The 15,419-nt window shown below is 40.0% G+C and overlaps 1 protein-coding gene across 2 annotated transcripts in view; it reads left to right on the top strand.

Annotated features, from left to right (window-relative positions):
• Positions 1-15,419, top strand: part of Col24a1 (collagen type XXIV alpha 1 chain) — a 234,275-nt gene that overhangs the window by 149,350 nt on the left and 69,506 nt on the right. For both annotated transcript variants that reach the window (XR_007595037.1, XM_050160215.1), the window contains 6 exons: positions 4,966-5,019; positions 5,346-5,399; positions 6,595-6,648; positions 6,903-7,010; positions 12,789-12,842; positions 13,786-13,893. Coding sequence is in view for 1 of the 2 variants with exons in the window: in XM_050160215.1 (XP_050016172.1) it covers positions 4,966-5,019; positions 5,346-5,399; positions 6,595-6,648; positions 6,903-7,010; positions 12,789-12,842; positions 13,786-13,893 (432 nt within the window). In the remaining variant the exon portion in view is untranslated. The remainder of the gene's footprint in view (positions 1-4,965; positions 5,020-5,345; positions 5,400-6,594; positions 6,649-6,902; positions 7,011-12,788; positions 12,843-13,785; positions 13,894-15,419) is intronic.

Genomic DNA, 15,419 nt, shown 5'->3' on the forward strand with positions numbered 1-15,419 from the left:
AATTTATTGTAAAAATCACACAGCACCAGATGATGGTGGTGCACACCTTTAATCCCAGTACTTGGGAGGCAGAGGCAGGCAGATCTCTATGAGTTCAATGCCATCTAGCTAGTTCCAGAATAGCTAGAACTGACCCAGATTAATCCTGTCTCAATAAAACAAAACAAAACACACATCAAAATTAACCAATTTTAACACAATAATGTTCTATATGGTCTACTTCTTGCAGATCTATTCTTTATTAATTACTCTTTATAAAATTTTATTCTGTTCCTGGCTTGGAGACCTAGTTCCCCTTCTTTGACTATGCCATGCCTCTTACTGTGCACTTAACTGGAGATGCAAGAATGCATTTAAGGTCACCGATTCCTTTATTAGCTAATAATCTGTTTCAGAGTATAGTTAACATCAATAATCATTATACTGCAATGGATTAGGGTCAGGAATGCAGATATTGACAGGGAAGTAAAGGAGAAAGCAATTGATGCTTTACCCTACCTGGGGGAGGAGAAAAATAAGACATGTCTATTGAAACATAAAAAAACGAGATTGACTTGGAGAGATAAGTACACAAGGGACATAACCTAAACACAGTAAAGGCAATATTCAGTAAGCCAATAATCAACATCAAATTAAATGGGGGGAAAAACTCAAAGTGATTCCACTAAAATCAGGAATAAGACAAGACTGTCCACTCATTCAATATCTATTCAATATAGTACTTGAAGTTCTAGCTAGAGCAATAAAACAACTAAGGGAGATAAAGGAATACAAATTGGAAAAGAAGAAGTCAAAGTATTGATATTTGCAGATCATAAGATAGTATACATACGTGACTCCAAAAAATATCTATCAGGGAACTCCTACAGTGGATAAACATCTTCAACGAAGTGACTGAATAAAAGATTAACTCAAAATACCAGTAGCCCTTCTATATACAAATGATGAACAGGTGGAGAAAGAAATCAGGGAAACAACTTTCACAATGGCCTCAAATAACATAAAATATCTCAGTATAACTGTAACTAAGCAAGTGAAAGATCTGTATGACAAGAACTTTAAATCTTTGACGAAGAAATTAGAGAGGATGTCAGAAGATGGAAAGATTCTCAAGGATCAGTAGGTTTAACATAGTAAAAATGGTCATCTTACCAAAAGCAATCTACAGATTCAACACAATCCCCATCAAAATCTCAACACAATTCTTTACATACCTAGAAAGAACAATATTCAACTTCATATGGAAAAATAAAAAACCCAGAATAGCTAAAACAATCTGTATAATAAAAGAACTTTTGAAGCTACCACCACACCTGATCCAAAGCTGCACTACAGAGCTATAGTAATAAAAACCACATTGTATCCACATAAAACAGACAGGTTGATAAATGGGATCAAAACAAAGACCCAGACGTAAATCCATACACCTATGACAAGTGACATGTATGCTCGAGAGAACGTAGAGTAAGAAGAACACTCCCCCACTGCTGGTGGGAGTACAAGCTTGTACAGTCACTTTGGAAATCAATATGGTGGTTTCTTAGAAAATTTGAAACTCATCTACCTCAAGACCCAATGATACCACTCTTAGGCAGAACCTGGAAACAAACTAGATGTTCCTCAACCTAAGAAGTGATAAAGAAAATGCAGTACATGTGTACCAGATACTACCACTCAGATGTTAGAAAACAATAACATCATGAAATTTGCAGGCAAATGAATGGAACTAGAAAAAAATTATCCTAAGTGAGATAACCCAGACTCAGAAATACAGGCATGGTATATATTCACTTGTAAGCGGATATTAGCTGTAAAGTATAGGATAAGTATGCTACAATCCACAGACACATAGAGTAACAAGGAGGAATCAAGGGAGAACCCTTGGATCTCCCAGAGGGGTCAAGGACACCACAGAAACAACTAACCAGGGCCCATAGGGGCTCACAGAGATTCAATTGACAGCCAGGGAGCCTGCATGGGACTGACTTATGCCCTCTGCATAGACGTAACCGTTGTGTAGCTTGGTCCTCTTATGGGACTCCTAAGAGTGGGAGCAGGTGCTGTCTCTGACTCTTTTGCTGGCCTTTGGGACCCTATCCCTCATACTGGGTTGCCTTGCCCAGCCTTAATATGAGGGGAGTGGCCAGTGTTACTACAACCTGATATGCCATGTTTGGTTGATATCTATAAGAGGTCTGACCTCTTCTGAATAGAGACGGAGCAGGAGTGGATAGAGGAAGGCAGGAAGGAACAACTGGGAGGAGAGGAGGGAGGGAGGGATGTAAAAAAAAGTAAGAATAATTTTTAAAATCATTTCAATTTTTAAAAAAAGAAAAAGGAGAAATTGAAATAATAAGAAAGAAGCTTTAGTGATAGGAGAGAGGGCACCAGAGATGCAAGAGTCCCGGGAAGGATGGTCTGAGGGAGAGCCTAAGAATATGGAGCTGTGTGAAATATTTGATATTCGTGTCACAAGAGAACGGTAACTAATTAGAGGAGAACCTTGAAAGGTCTCATGTACTCTCTTAAAAAGCTTGAACTTTCTGTCTTGGCCTATTATAAGATTATATAAACAAGACAATGATGAAATCAGAACCATATTTTGGAAAAAAAAATAATCCTAACAGCTGAACGAGAAATGTTTTTCAGCAAATACAAGTAAGGACAGATCTACCTATAAAGAGGTCGTGGAAGGCGGTCACGGTGGCACAGCTTGAGAAACAGTGAGAGCCAAGGCAGCTTGAGCTGTGGTGTGATACCCTGTCTGAAAGGAAGGAAGGAAGAGAGAGGGAGGGATGGAAGGAGGGGAGGAGAGGGTAAGGAGGGAGGGGAGGAGAGGGTAAGGAGGGAGGGGAGGGGAGGGTAAGGAGGGAGGGGAGGGGAGGAGGGGGAAAGGGTAGGAGGAGGCTGGCAAACCGAAGTGATAGACACATACAGATACTTGTTAGAGAAATTCTACAGCTTTTTTATTATGGAACAATCAAAAAGAGGAATCAAACCATCCTGACATTTCTAGGTTATGTGACAGATGTGGTCTCACTTCTTCCTGAGTCCGGAAGAAGGCTGTGAGGGAGCAAAGGCCACAATCTGCTTGTCCACCCAAGGCTAAAACTTCTGAAGAGCAGAGCTGGCTTAGATTTGACTAAAGATAGCGCTGATGGCCTTACCGTGCCTCATTCCCCAGCCTGAAGACTGCACGGGGTACTGAACTTCATAGCTTTCAAGAGATTAAGAGTCTGTTGTGATAAGGATGTGAAGCGGCACTGAGAATCTGAGGAAAACATGATAGTTTTGAAGAGTGGTTGGAGGCAGTGGGAGAGTGTGCCCACTAGCAAGAGAAAAAATGAGCAGCAGACCCAGGAGGACCCTGTCTCTGATGAAGCGTGACCACTGAAGCGCGCTTATGCCACTAGCAGCTTTACATACTCTGCTGCTGCCACAGACCTGCACAGTTTCACGAGGTGGGTCCAGTTATTTCCCACAATTCTCTGCTGAAGAGACTAAGGCACTAGCTAGGCGTAATCTCAATCTCAGATCAAAACATGGGCGCTCTGCCTCCACATTCTGGGTCATGGAAGTTAATACCAAGGAACCAAAAAACAACAACAAAAAAATCTAATTTCCTCTAAGAAGTGGAACAGGACTTTTTCTGTGTAGCCTTGGATATGCTAGAACTCACTCTGTAGACCAGACTGGCCTCAAACTCACAGAGATTCGCCTGCCTCTGCCTCCTGAGTGCTGGGATTAAAGGCATGTGCCACCACTGCCTGGCCAGGAACTGGACTTTCATTATCTGCTCGCCTCTTCTATTGTGTACCTACTTTTTATTTTATTTCACTTTGAGAAATGGTAAATGTGGGTTGCAGAGGTTTTATGAAAAAGAAAAATTGAACCTCCTCCCATCTAAAATACTATTAAATAATCTGAACAATATTTTAATTTCTAATAATCATAAAAATGTCTGATATGCACATCAGAAATATTGAAGAATTTCTGGAAGGAAACAGAGAAGAGCAGAAAAAAAAAGGGGGGAGGCCCACAGTTTCACCCTAAGCTAAAGAACTATTGGCCTTTGTTAGTTTCAGGGGAAAGGGGAGACAGTTTCTCTAAGAATTTTGCCCTTGGCCAGTCGACCTCTCTCCAGCAGAAGACCACACATCCAAAATGTGTGGCAGAACAATTTATCTTGAAGGATTTCTCTTTAAAAATGTGTAGGTCAGGGTGGGGGGTGAATTGGGAAAACACTGGGACAGACAGGTGAATATGATCAATACATACACTAAACTCTCAGTGAGCCAGTAAGATGGATGGACAGGGAGACTGGAGAAAGAGGCCTGGGAAGCACATGGAGGATGCGGAGAACACACTGGTATCGCCAGGAGACACACACAACACAGCAGCCACTGCTCAAGTTTCAGAGACAAAGATTGCAAGAAATAATATGTTTTCAAGGTCTAAATAATTAAAAGGTTGCCCAACGAAGCTAGGCTCACCAAGAAAGACTGGAAAAATAATTCAGTACATCTGTATCTCCTTTTCAGTGTGACAACCTCATCATCAATTCAAATAGTGGATTTTATTTTTAATAATGAAAAGATTAATTGATCTTAAGAAAGCGGGTTTCAGTGGGCACAGTAGGAAGGAATGTGATCATCAAAAGCACAACTTTGAATCCAGGGATGGATAACTCGAAATTGTAGGAAGTAGATTATTTCACATCTTCTAATGTCTCAAAGATGGAAACCTGGGGGAGAAATGTTCTTTATTGTCCTGGTTTCAAGCAAAGCTCTTCTTGACATTTGAACTGTTAAAGAATCCCAGAAAATACCTGTCTTAAGCATTGAAGTGTGTGAAGGCAGGGAAAGCCCTTTTTGCACGCAGACTCTAACCTTTGAGTTGAAACCCAAACCACTTTCTTATGGGGTTGGTCCAGCCTTTGTAACATGTCAAATCATTCTCTTTTAGGGACTTCCAGGCACTGAGGGAGAATCTGGCCTGCAAGGTGAACCAGGCACTAAGGTAACTGCCCTGGAGTGTACGAGAGAGGGACACCTCGAACCTAACACCCACACTTGCCCCTGGCTGATGAACATCATTCTATTGGAGGGTACAAGGTTGAGACGGGGTCTCATTGTGTTGTCCTCGCTGTCCTGGAACTTCACTAAGTAGAGCAGGCTGGCCTTGAACCCACAGAGGTCCACTATCTGCCTCCTGAGTGCTGGGATTAAAGGTGTGCACCGCCACGCTTGGTGACAAACACCGTGGTGTCACAACTGAACTATTTTGGATGATGCCCCTTATAATATGCATTCCTGTAATGCTTAGACTGCCCTTTGTCTCTTCAGGGAGATATTGGACCTACCGGCAACACCGGAGCAACTGGGGAGCCAGGGTCACGTGTGAGTACCTACAACAAACAAATTTAATGTGCTGACCCACTTGTTTGGGGAGACTCAAAATTTAACTACCCTAGATACATCAAAAAGCTTATTATTCAAATTACTACAAAATGTTTCATGAATTTCAGAACTACACACAAAACCCTGTTTGCATTCTAAGTTTGGCATTTAGAATCCTGAGTGACTTTTCTAAAAACCTGATGTGCTCTGAAGAGCCTTGCCAAAATGTGCGGTCACATGGTTGTTGCTTACCATTGCATGAAGAGGAAATTCACAAATCTTTGATCAACACTTCAGGACATTTTCTAGCCTAACAGGCAGATGAAATATTGAAATGTGATGTTTTTTAAAGCCGCCCCAGGGCCATATGAAGCTAATGGGATGCAAGGCAATTTTTAGGAGCAGCTGTAATTTGATATCTGAGAAAAGTTATGATAATATAGACAGGCATTAAGACATGATAAGTTGTTTTTCTCCCAAATAATGATGTTCAAGGTAATTTTTAAAAGTCTTTGTTCACTAACAGATAAAGTAGAGATATTTATTTTTGTATTTGATTTGTTGACTTTGATTTTCCTTTTGGGGTGGGCAGTAGGGATCAGCTTCATTAATAGGAACGATGTTGTGCTATTAGTACTAAATTAATCACTTAGTTCTACAGAGAGCAACTCTGCCTTTACAACTTCATAAGGTATGGTCTGTGTCTTTGCAAGTTTCGTATCTAAAAGGTGGTTTGTTGATGTCAGTTGGCCATAATCTTTGCATCTCTGATGGGAGAAACTACAGAAACTAAAAGTCTGGTAAAATGATCATGACTGAATTTTGTTATATTAGCCATGTAACTTTGTTATATCAAGGAACTGCATTTCATGCAATGGCAGTGTTTGCATTCTTGATGTCAGAAGCGCATTCTAGCTATATTAATTTCAAGACACCTGATTAAATGTATTAGTATTCTAGAAACACATTGTATGTGAATTTACAACCATGACTATCTTAGGTACTTCCAAAGCTCTTCCAGGCAGATCAAATCATCTTATTACACTGTTGGGCCTTCTTTAGAGATAATGATTGAAGTAGAAATGAATGACTACAAATTAGTTACTTCCTATACCTTCTAGAAACAAAAATGTAAAATAAGATCAGTGAGATAGCCAAAACTTAATCTTGCCTTTTCTGCTACAAAACAAAACAGGGAGAACCAGGAGCTCCTGGAGAAGAAGGTCTCCAAGGAAAAGATGGATTGAAGGTAATATATACCTCCCAAGTCCTGGTATTATAGGCTTTAGTTGATGCTGGAGATCAACCCTCCACCAGGCATTGTATGTGCTGGACAAATGCTGCAGCAGCTGAGCTACATCTCAGCCCTGAGCTATCACTTCCAATGGAATGTTTAAAATATCAGGCTTGATTACTACTGCATGTCAAATAAATATATACTTATTACATGACATAATTATTTCACCATGTTCTTAAAAATAAACCCTTTTCATTGGATTCCAGGGGGCTCCAGGAGGAAGCGGACTTCCTGGAGAGAATGGAGACAAAGGAGAGATGGGCTCACCAGGAACAATGGGGCCCTGGGGTAGAGCAGGTCAAATGGGTCTTCCAGTAAGTACTGCTGGGTCCACTTAACTCAGTGCCACATGTACAGGTAAACACATGGTCGCATGTCAAACACACCCCACACACATACAAAGACATGCACACACACATACATGCACACACACACACACACACACACACACACACTTTCACCCTTATATCTACAGTGTGGCTGGAGATGTCAAGCCATGTCTTAAATGAATGACAAAGCAAGGTTTCACTTGTTCTCAGATACAAAAGGGGAAAGACACTTTTTCATAAACAGCTGAACTTCTGTCATAAAGCTTTTGATGGGGAGGGTCTTCTGTTGTCTCGAACTTTGTGTGTGTGAATATTCTGCATCTTTGTTCATGTTCTTGTTATAGAATAACATCTCGGCCCCCAGGTTAAGATTCTTTGTAAGCAAGATACACTACCAATACCAGCTCCTAAATTACATTGCTTTAAGGGAAATTCTAAATTTTATAGTTAAAAAAATTTCTCACCTTGAGACAAATGCCAGATGTGAATAATGAGGGCAGTTGCAAAGGATGCTTGTGACACTCTTCCACGTGAGTGTTCCAGTCTTCATTGTAGCTGTTCAGTTAAAGCTTTACGGTTGCCTTTTGTCTGACATGTTTAAGCGGGGGGGGGGGGGTATTCCATATTTACATCTCTAAGGTTTCTTGACTTTAGCGATTCTTCTTTCCTTGGTAGAAGAATCCCTATGTGTGTGTGTGTGTGTGTGTGTGTATATATATATATATATATATATATATATATATATATATATATATTCTTTCCAAATAATAGGTGATAGCCCTATTTCAGATATTTCAAACTGAAATTTAAAGAATGAGGGTAAAGAGGCTGGAGAGATGGCTCAGAAGTTAAGAGTTCTTGCTGCTCCTGAAGAGGACCCAGGCTTGGTTCCTAGTGCCCACATGGAAGTTCATAGCATTCTCTGTAACTCCAGTTCCAAGGGATTTGATGTTTTCTTCTAACCTTTGCAGGCCCCAGACATGCACATGATGTGCACACATATATGCAGGGTGCACATAACTTGATTAACTAATTAATTAAAGAAAAAGAGTGTGGATAAAGCAGAAACATCACTGTGTTTAAATATCAGTATGTGGAAATTGTTCCCTCCAGTTTTACCATCATGGTAAATTGCCTATTTCTTCTCTGCCCTGACATCTAAACACAGCACACACAATGCCTTAAGGCTCCTCCCTGAGTTTACCCAATGTGAACTCACCCACTCCTCTCCTAGAATCCTCCTAACAATCTATATACACGATCAGTCCTCATTGCACCAGACAGAAATCCAGTCTCACAGCACTGGAAGAGATGCAGAGTTGACAGCAATTCCTTTATTCTCTGCTCTCGGCATCCCCTAAACCTCCCTGAAAGGCTCACTTTATTTCCTTGGTTTTACCTTCCCAGGGTTCTCATTGGTTTCCATCATTTTTAGAGAATTGACTTTTTTTCCATTAGCATCAGGGCTAGACCTGTAAAGAAGCAAAGTAGCCAGTGATAAGGAATTGTGATTCCTGCTCATTCTAGACAAATGGACGTTCTTCAGTGCTGAGCATGTGGCGTAAAGAGAAGGCATGCATCTGTTTAGCGTGCACAGGTGGCTTTTCTCTCCAGCATGTGTACACACACACTCATATAGTGTGTTTGTCCATATGTATACATGTATATATGTGTGTTTATATATGTATATATACATATATAAAGATTATATGTATATATCTCCAGTAACTGACACTTCAGCATAGATTCCTAAAACAACTAGCTTGAAGACAGAACGAGGAGAAAAGACTCCAAGTGCCCCACAGCACAGCATCCACAGGACTCTGAGGTTGATGCCATGTGACAGCTGGGGGTGGGAAGAGCAGAGATGGAATAGAGGCTCCAAACAGAGCATGGAAAATGATAAACACAGATCCCATCTGTCTCCCAGGACCAATCCTGCCCAGTACACATCTTTGTTACTTTTTTCTTTTAGCAACAACACATGTGTGTTTCTTTTTTATTCTTTTTGTTGTTCTCTTTGGAATTTTAAATGCCTTTCAGATTATAAACTCAATAAAAATACCGTGGCAGATTTTTTTCAAAAGAATTTTATGATCCAAGGAACTATTGCTTAATCAGGCAGCCTGATGTTGGTTTTATTTTGCACTTTTAAAATTGTTCCTTAGGCAATGTCACAGAGATGCTACCTTGATTTCTACAAAATAAACAAGGAAACAAATGAAAGAAAAATCACTTTTTTATTTTTTCAAAAAGAGAACCTTTTCATCGTGGAAGACTGAAAATGAGATCTGTGTTGAGGAAACAAATGAGGAAAACATCAGTTGACAAATTCAAAATCCAAGCTGTTGCTTCTCTGGGCAGAAGACAAAACATGCATATTTTATGCATGAATTCTATCCTAAAATGCTCGGTCGCCTGAATGCATATCTCTGCTAGAAAGGAAACATCTGTCTAACTTATGTTTGGTCATCCACAGCTGAAGAGTCTACCACAGTGGTATCTCAGCTCTAAACACATGTGCAGCTATGAATTCCAAAGTGGAGCATTTTCAAATGAGGTTATGTTGTTTTTTTCCGTTAGTGAAAAATTCAGTTAGACTTAAATATGCTTTTTTGATCTGTTTAAGTTAGAATGAGCGTTTCCTTGGAAAACTGATTCATTAGGAATTTGTGGTTGGTGGTATTAAGGGACGTTCAGGGATAAAGGATATCATATTCTTACCACCGGAGTGTTTTCTGTGGGGTTAAGGTTTTGTTTTGAATTGTTTTATCCTAAGTATTTTAGATATAGAAATCCTACCCTACCCACTGTTTTCAAACCACTGGTCTCCCACTGAAGAACTGCATCGCTGGGCAAGCCAGACTCTGTCTTATACTTTACAGTAGAGAGGGGAGGACCAGGATAGACCAAGCTTAGGGGTGGGAGGAGGGGATTTGAGAGTTGAGTTTGAGTCCATATAGTTTGAGATGCTTATTAGAAATTCAAAAAGAGATGTCATTGGGTAGACTGATCAGGACAGCCTTAATTTAGGAATCATGAGCATACAGGTGGCATTTAGCAGCATTTAACAGCATGGGGATTGGTGAGACCACCTAAGAGGGTAAAAGAGAAGAGACCTCCGCAGTATAAACGTTACACAGAGGAGGGGGCCGCTTTACCTGAGATGTAAGTGGAAAAATCAGGGAAACACATTGCAATGAAAACAGAGGCTTTAAAAGGGCCTCAGTATTTAAAATAAAAAGTGTCTCAAATAAAATAGTCAATGGCTTTGGCCCTCTAGAGGTCAATTTCAGTGGTGGGAACAAAAACCCAGCTGGAGAGCGATGAGAGATTGGATCAGTAATTGGAAGAATGAGCACAGCTTTCAAAAAGTTTTCTATAAGAGGAGGGAACCAGGAAAAATGGTTTGGGTTCAGAAGTAAATAAACGAATGTGTGATGGATGGATGGATGGATGGATGGATGGATGGATGGATGGATGGATGAATGAAGAGGCACAGAAGCTTGAGGATTCTCTCAAGGAGCTTAACCTATCTGAATGGAGTTGGGGATGCCCCATTGAGGAGAAACCCTGATAGCAGAGTGAGTGGGCTCTCTCAGAAGGATGGGTGTTGGGTAAGTTGAGTAGGCCTGAGATCCAGAACAGGAGGAGGAGCTGGCCTCACCTGCCTCACCCAGGGAAAGGACCCTTCTTTCTCTGCCAGAGAAAGGAGGCAGACGCTGTGTATGAATAAACAGGAGATGTAGGTAAGGTTCGGGAGGATAACTTCACCTCATAATTTGATTGCCAGTGTATCTTAATGAACTGTGAGACAAGATGGTTAACTTGAAAATGAGGTGATATTGGAGGTTTAAAAATAGAGATAAGTGTGCAATTTATCTCCAGAGAAAAGCCTCAGTTTCAGAGTTTGCTATCCATGTTTGAACTGAAGATTAAAGAGCCAATATTAAGGAAGCTTTAGAAAGACAGCTTGGGATGCATGGAAAGTGAGCCGAATGAGACAGTAGACCTACATGACATCAGAGCATTATTAAGGTTTACCATGATATGGTTAATTTTATAGGGTTTACTATATCAATAGAAAATATCATAGAAAAGGATTGGAGGCTTTGGAACTTGATGTTTGATCATTTTATTACATATTATGTATTAATAAGGAAAACAGTAAATTGTAGTATTATAACCAATTGTCCATATAGGAAAAAAATTTTTTACACACACACACTAGCTAAATATAAGCTAAATACAAGCCAACAATTCCACTCGAGAAGAAAAAAAAATTAAAAACTCTTGGCATGATCATGCACAGATATACGTATTGCAATATTACCAAGTAGAAGGAAATTTATATAGGAAATGTGGTTAAATTATGGTTTGACCATAACACTGCAGCTTCCATGATGAGATTATTTTTCCCTTCCTCTTTTTTTCCTTCTTAAATTTTATTTTATTTTGGTGGAGAAGGGACATGGGTGGGATCGGGAGGCATGATGTGAAAGACACAAAAAATAAATAAAGAAAAAATTTAAGTTATTTGCAAATATGTGTGTTTGTGTAGGAATGTACATATGGGTACCCAAAGGACTAGGATCACCTGGAACTGTAGTCAGAGAATTGTGTAGGCCACCTTGGGTCCTCTGCAAAAGCACTAATCATTCTTAATGGCTGAGCCATCTCTCTAACCCCCAGATACCTTTAATAAATTAAACAATTCGTGTGTGGCTATGTGGCAGCTAAGAGCCTGAACCAGAAAAGCCCAATAGTTAAAACTCTATGCAGGTGAACCAGCTTCTCTTGGAAACGTTATGTATTTATCTGCAATAAAAAGTCCTCTACACGGTGCAGCTATCATTTCTACCTCTGGATGCAGCTGTAATCCAGCAGTAGAACATGGTTCAGTGAGTGAGGCCAGCACAGCGTTTGCTGGGAAGTGTAGGGCGTGAGTCACTTCCTAGGGTATCTGTTTGTTCATTCAGCAAATATTTATCAAGGGCCTGCACAGCATAGTGGTAAACCACCGCTTGTTTCTTGTCCGCATAAGTCTGCCAAGCTTAGGGGGACACAAATGTGAAATTTCCATTTCCATTTCCAGCTACTGAAAAGCTGTAATTATTACCCATTTTAGGACTGGCAGCCTGGCTCACTATAGATTACACTTATTCATTGTTGGTACAAAACTCCACCTAGTGCCCCGCTCTTGCTTTGAAAAACTCCATTTTACAGACTAAACAAGCATCGGATGATATTAAAATGTTATTTTAGATGACTGTGTCTGTCTCTTTTCCTTGCTGCCTTTCCTTCTTCCTTTAATTCTTTTCCTCCCCTTCTTTATCTCCTTAATATTCTCCACTTCAGTGATATTTTGAGACTTTCCTTGACCATGTAGTAGATATATTTTATAACCTTCTTCTTTCAACAAAATGCTGAGCTAAATGCAGCTCACTGAAATGTTAATTGGAATGCATTTGGGTAGACTCTCATTACACTCTTATTAACTTAAGTGAGTCTATTCCGGGAAACTTCCTAAAGAACAGTTTAATGTTTATGTTGACCCATGTGTGTGCATAAAGTTAATAGCTTGGTAACAACTTGGTCTTTTAATTGCTGCAACATTTTAAAAAATAAATATAGAAATAATAGTGTTGAAAAATAACCTCCTTTATATTCAGTGTTTATTTCAATGATTATCTGATAAAAAAGTATTCAAACCTTAAACTTTTTTCTTTAAACATTTATTTCTTTTTTATATCAAATGATCAGGGGCCAGATGGAATTATGGGAACTCCAGGACAAAGAGGTCGGCCAGGGAAAAAGGTAATTTTTAAAATGATCCTTTTGCATGAGCTTTCTCTCTTCTCGGGTCTGGAGGTCTACAGAGAACTGTAATAGTTGTATTTGCATTTGACATAAGGCGATGCAGACTTATAAATGTCATATCAAAGCATACAGCAATCAGCACTGCCCTAGAAGAGTGAACTGAGTCCTGTGAGCTGTCACGAACGCCCCAAGCACCCTGACTGATCACAGGTTGAGTGTCCGTAATAGAGCAAGCTGGTTCTTGTTTCGGGAAAGGGGGAGAAAACGCTAAACCTGCGGCTTGTGAGCACCTCTCAAGCTGTGGCCCTAGAGAAGGGTGTTGTGTGGAGGGCTTGTGGGTGTGGTGCCAGATAGAAGGCATACAAGTTTCTGAAGGACATGAAGTGCTGTAAGAAATGACAGGGACTCTTGCAGGCACACCGTGAGCAGGTGAGATGATCCTGTACGGCCAGAGCCGAGCGCTTGCTTCTTTCCTGCCTGCGGTAGACCTCTGGGATGCTGAAGCTCTCTATAGAAATGGACGTCTCATGATGAGATTACAATACACACTTGGGAAAGGGAGACAGATGTAGGTAACAAAAGAAGACCCATCCTGCTTGGTTGGTTAAAAAAAAAAAAAAAAGACGTCTTAGTTGCTTTTCAAAGTTGTTATTGTTTTTCAAATAACATGTGATAGTAGTTTCTTTAGGCCGGCTGTGATTGCATACATCTGTAATTAATTCCAGCAGTCAGGCAGCAGAAACAAGGTCAGGACCAACCTGGTCCACATAGTAAGCTCAAGGTCGCAGTGAGACCCTGACTCACGAATCAAGACAAACAATAGCTATAACAGTAACCAATAGAATGCCGCTTTCTACCTACCCTCTGGAGGCATTCAAGCATATGATATAATTAAACTAATTAATACGTTTCTTTTCAGTCATGCTAATGTCATCCACAGGGTGATAAAGGACAAACAGGACCCGTGGGAGAAGTTGGAAGCCGAGGCGCCCCTGGAAAAGCTGGAGAGAGTGGCCCTAAGGGCGCCAGAGGAACAAGAGGTGCTGTGGTCAGTATTTGATTTCTTTTCAGCACCGAGTCACTGTGGATGGAAAAGAACGGTATCCGCGTTCTTAAAGCGTCATCCTTGATTGACTTTACAGAGGATGCAAAGGTTCCATTGAAAATAATCTACCTCTGCGGGATGGCGGGAGTCGCGGGCATTCCACGGTATTAAACAGCTTAGTGGGTTTTGGACATGCAAAAGGAAAAGGAAAATTGAAAATGGAAATAAAATATGAAATGAGGTTTTAAAAATCTGATTTTAGCTCCAAAGTAGGAAAGTTTATACACTGAGCCCTTCCAATCAGGATTTAATATCTGTCTGAAGCTGTTGTCATGTTGGCAAGTGGCTGTGAAACTTAAGTGAACTTGAAACGTGTTTCCATTCACTGCTAGGACCCACCCGGCTTTAACTTGAGATTATCTTCCTAAACAGCTGGAAGAAATCTGCCCCACAGCTATTTATATGGCTTCTTTGCATGAACTTTGCCTGACACGGGGCGCTGAAGCTTGGCACTTCTGAACCCAACACAGCAAACCTGGGCTGCTGGTGTGTGCCTGAGCTGCTCAGGACATGACGGTGTGAAAGAAAGATATTCAAAAGACAATCTTCCACCCCATAAACTTATCTGTAATATGTAGGTGTGTTGACTGCATCTCCATCTAAACACTCAGTGCCAGCCCTGTCACCAAGGCGAAGGGACCATTGCATAATCTGTTTGCTTTCTCAAGAAAATTTGCCATGGCTTACTGACACCTTAGCACCCACGCCTTACATGTTATGTCATTATTTCTCTGCCTTTCGCCTATGTTTTAAAAACATTATATAATGTGATTAATTTTTAATAAACGCAAGAATTATTGCAGCCCCAAATAGTGCCCTTAATGTAAGCTTCTACTCTGAAGTTTTTCCTGTAAGATCATTCACCTTCGAGTTTTTAAAATATACTTTTAATTAAAATGTAACTGCATCGCTTCCTCTCTCCTCGCCCTCACTGTGTCCCCTCCCTCCCATCTCTCCCCTGCCCCCAGCTCCCTCTCAGATTTATGAATGTCTTTTCTTTGATTATTATTGTTACATATAACTCTAGATGCACAAACATACACAAATAGCCTGCTGAGTCAATTTTCCAAAGCTCCAGCTGTTCATATTTTATATTAATGATTTAGGGTTTGATAATATGATAAATGAGTATATATATATATATAATTTTTACTTTCATATTTAAATTCCCCTTCTTATACCTATGTAATATGCTTATTTTTCTCTGAAAAATTCCTGTTAATTCATATATATACATATATACACACACACACACATACATATATGTACACAGTACCTATGTCTATTCGGTGAGTATCTTGCTAATTTGTAACCATTACTCATAAATCTGAAGTGATGATATAATTTGCCAAACATGTTGCAAAATAAATTATAAATAATTCCATTTTATCAATTACCTATTAATTTTGTGTCTTTTGATGAATAGACTATTTTAATTTTAATGCCAAAGTTGTCAATATTTTCTTTAT

This window comes from Alexandromys fortis, unplaced genomic scaffold (assembly GCF_014885135.2).
Source record: "Alexandromys fortis isolate MF-2015 unplaced genomic scaffold, M_Fortis_MF-2015_v1.1 scaffold_124, whole genome shotgun sequence".
NCBI classification, from domain to species: Eukaryota; Metazoa; Chordata; class Mammalia; order Rodentia; family Cricetidae; genus Alexandromys; species Alexandromys fortis.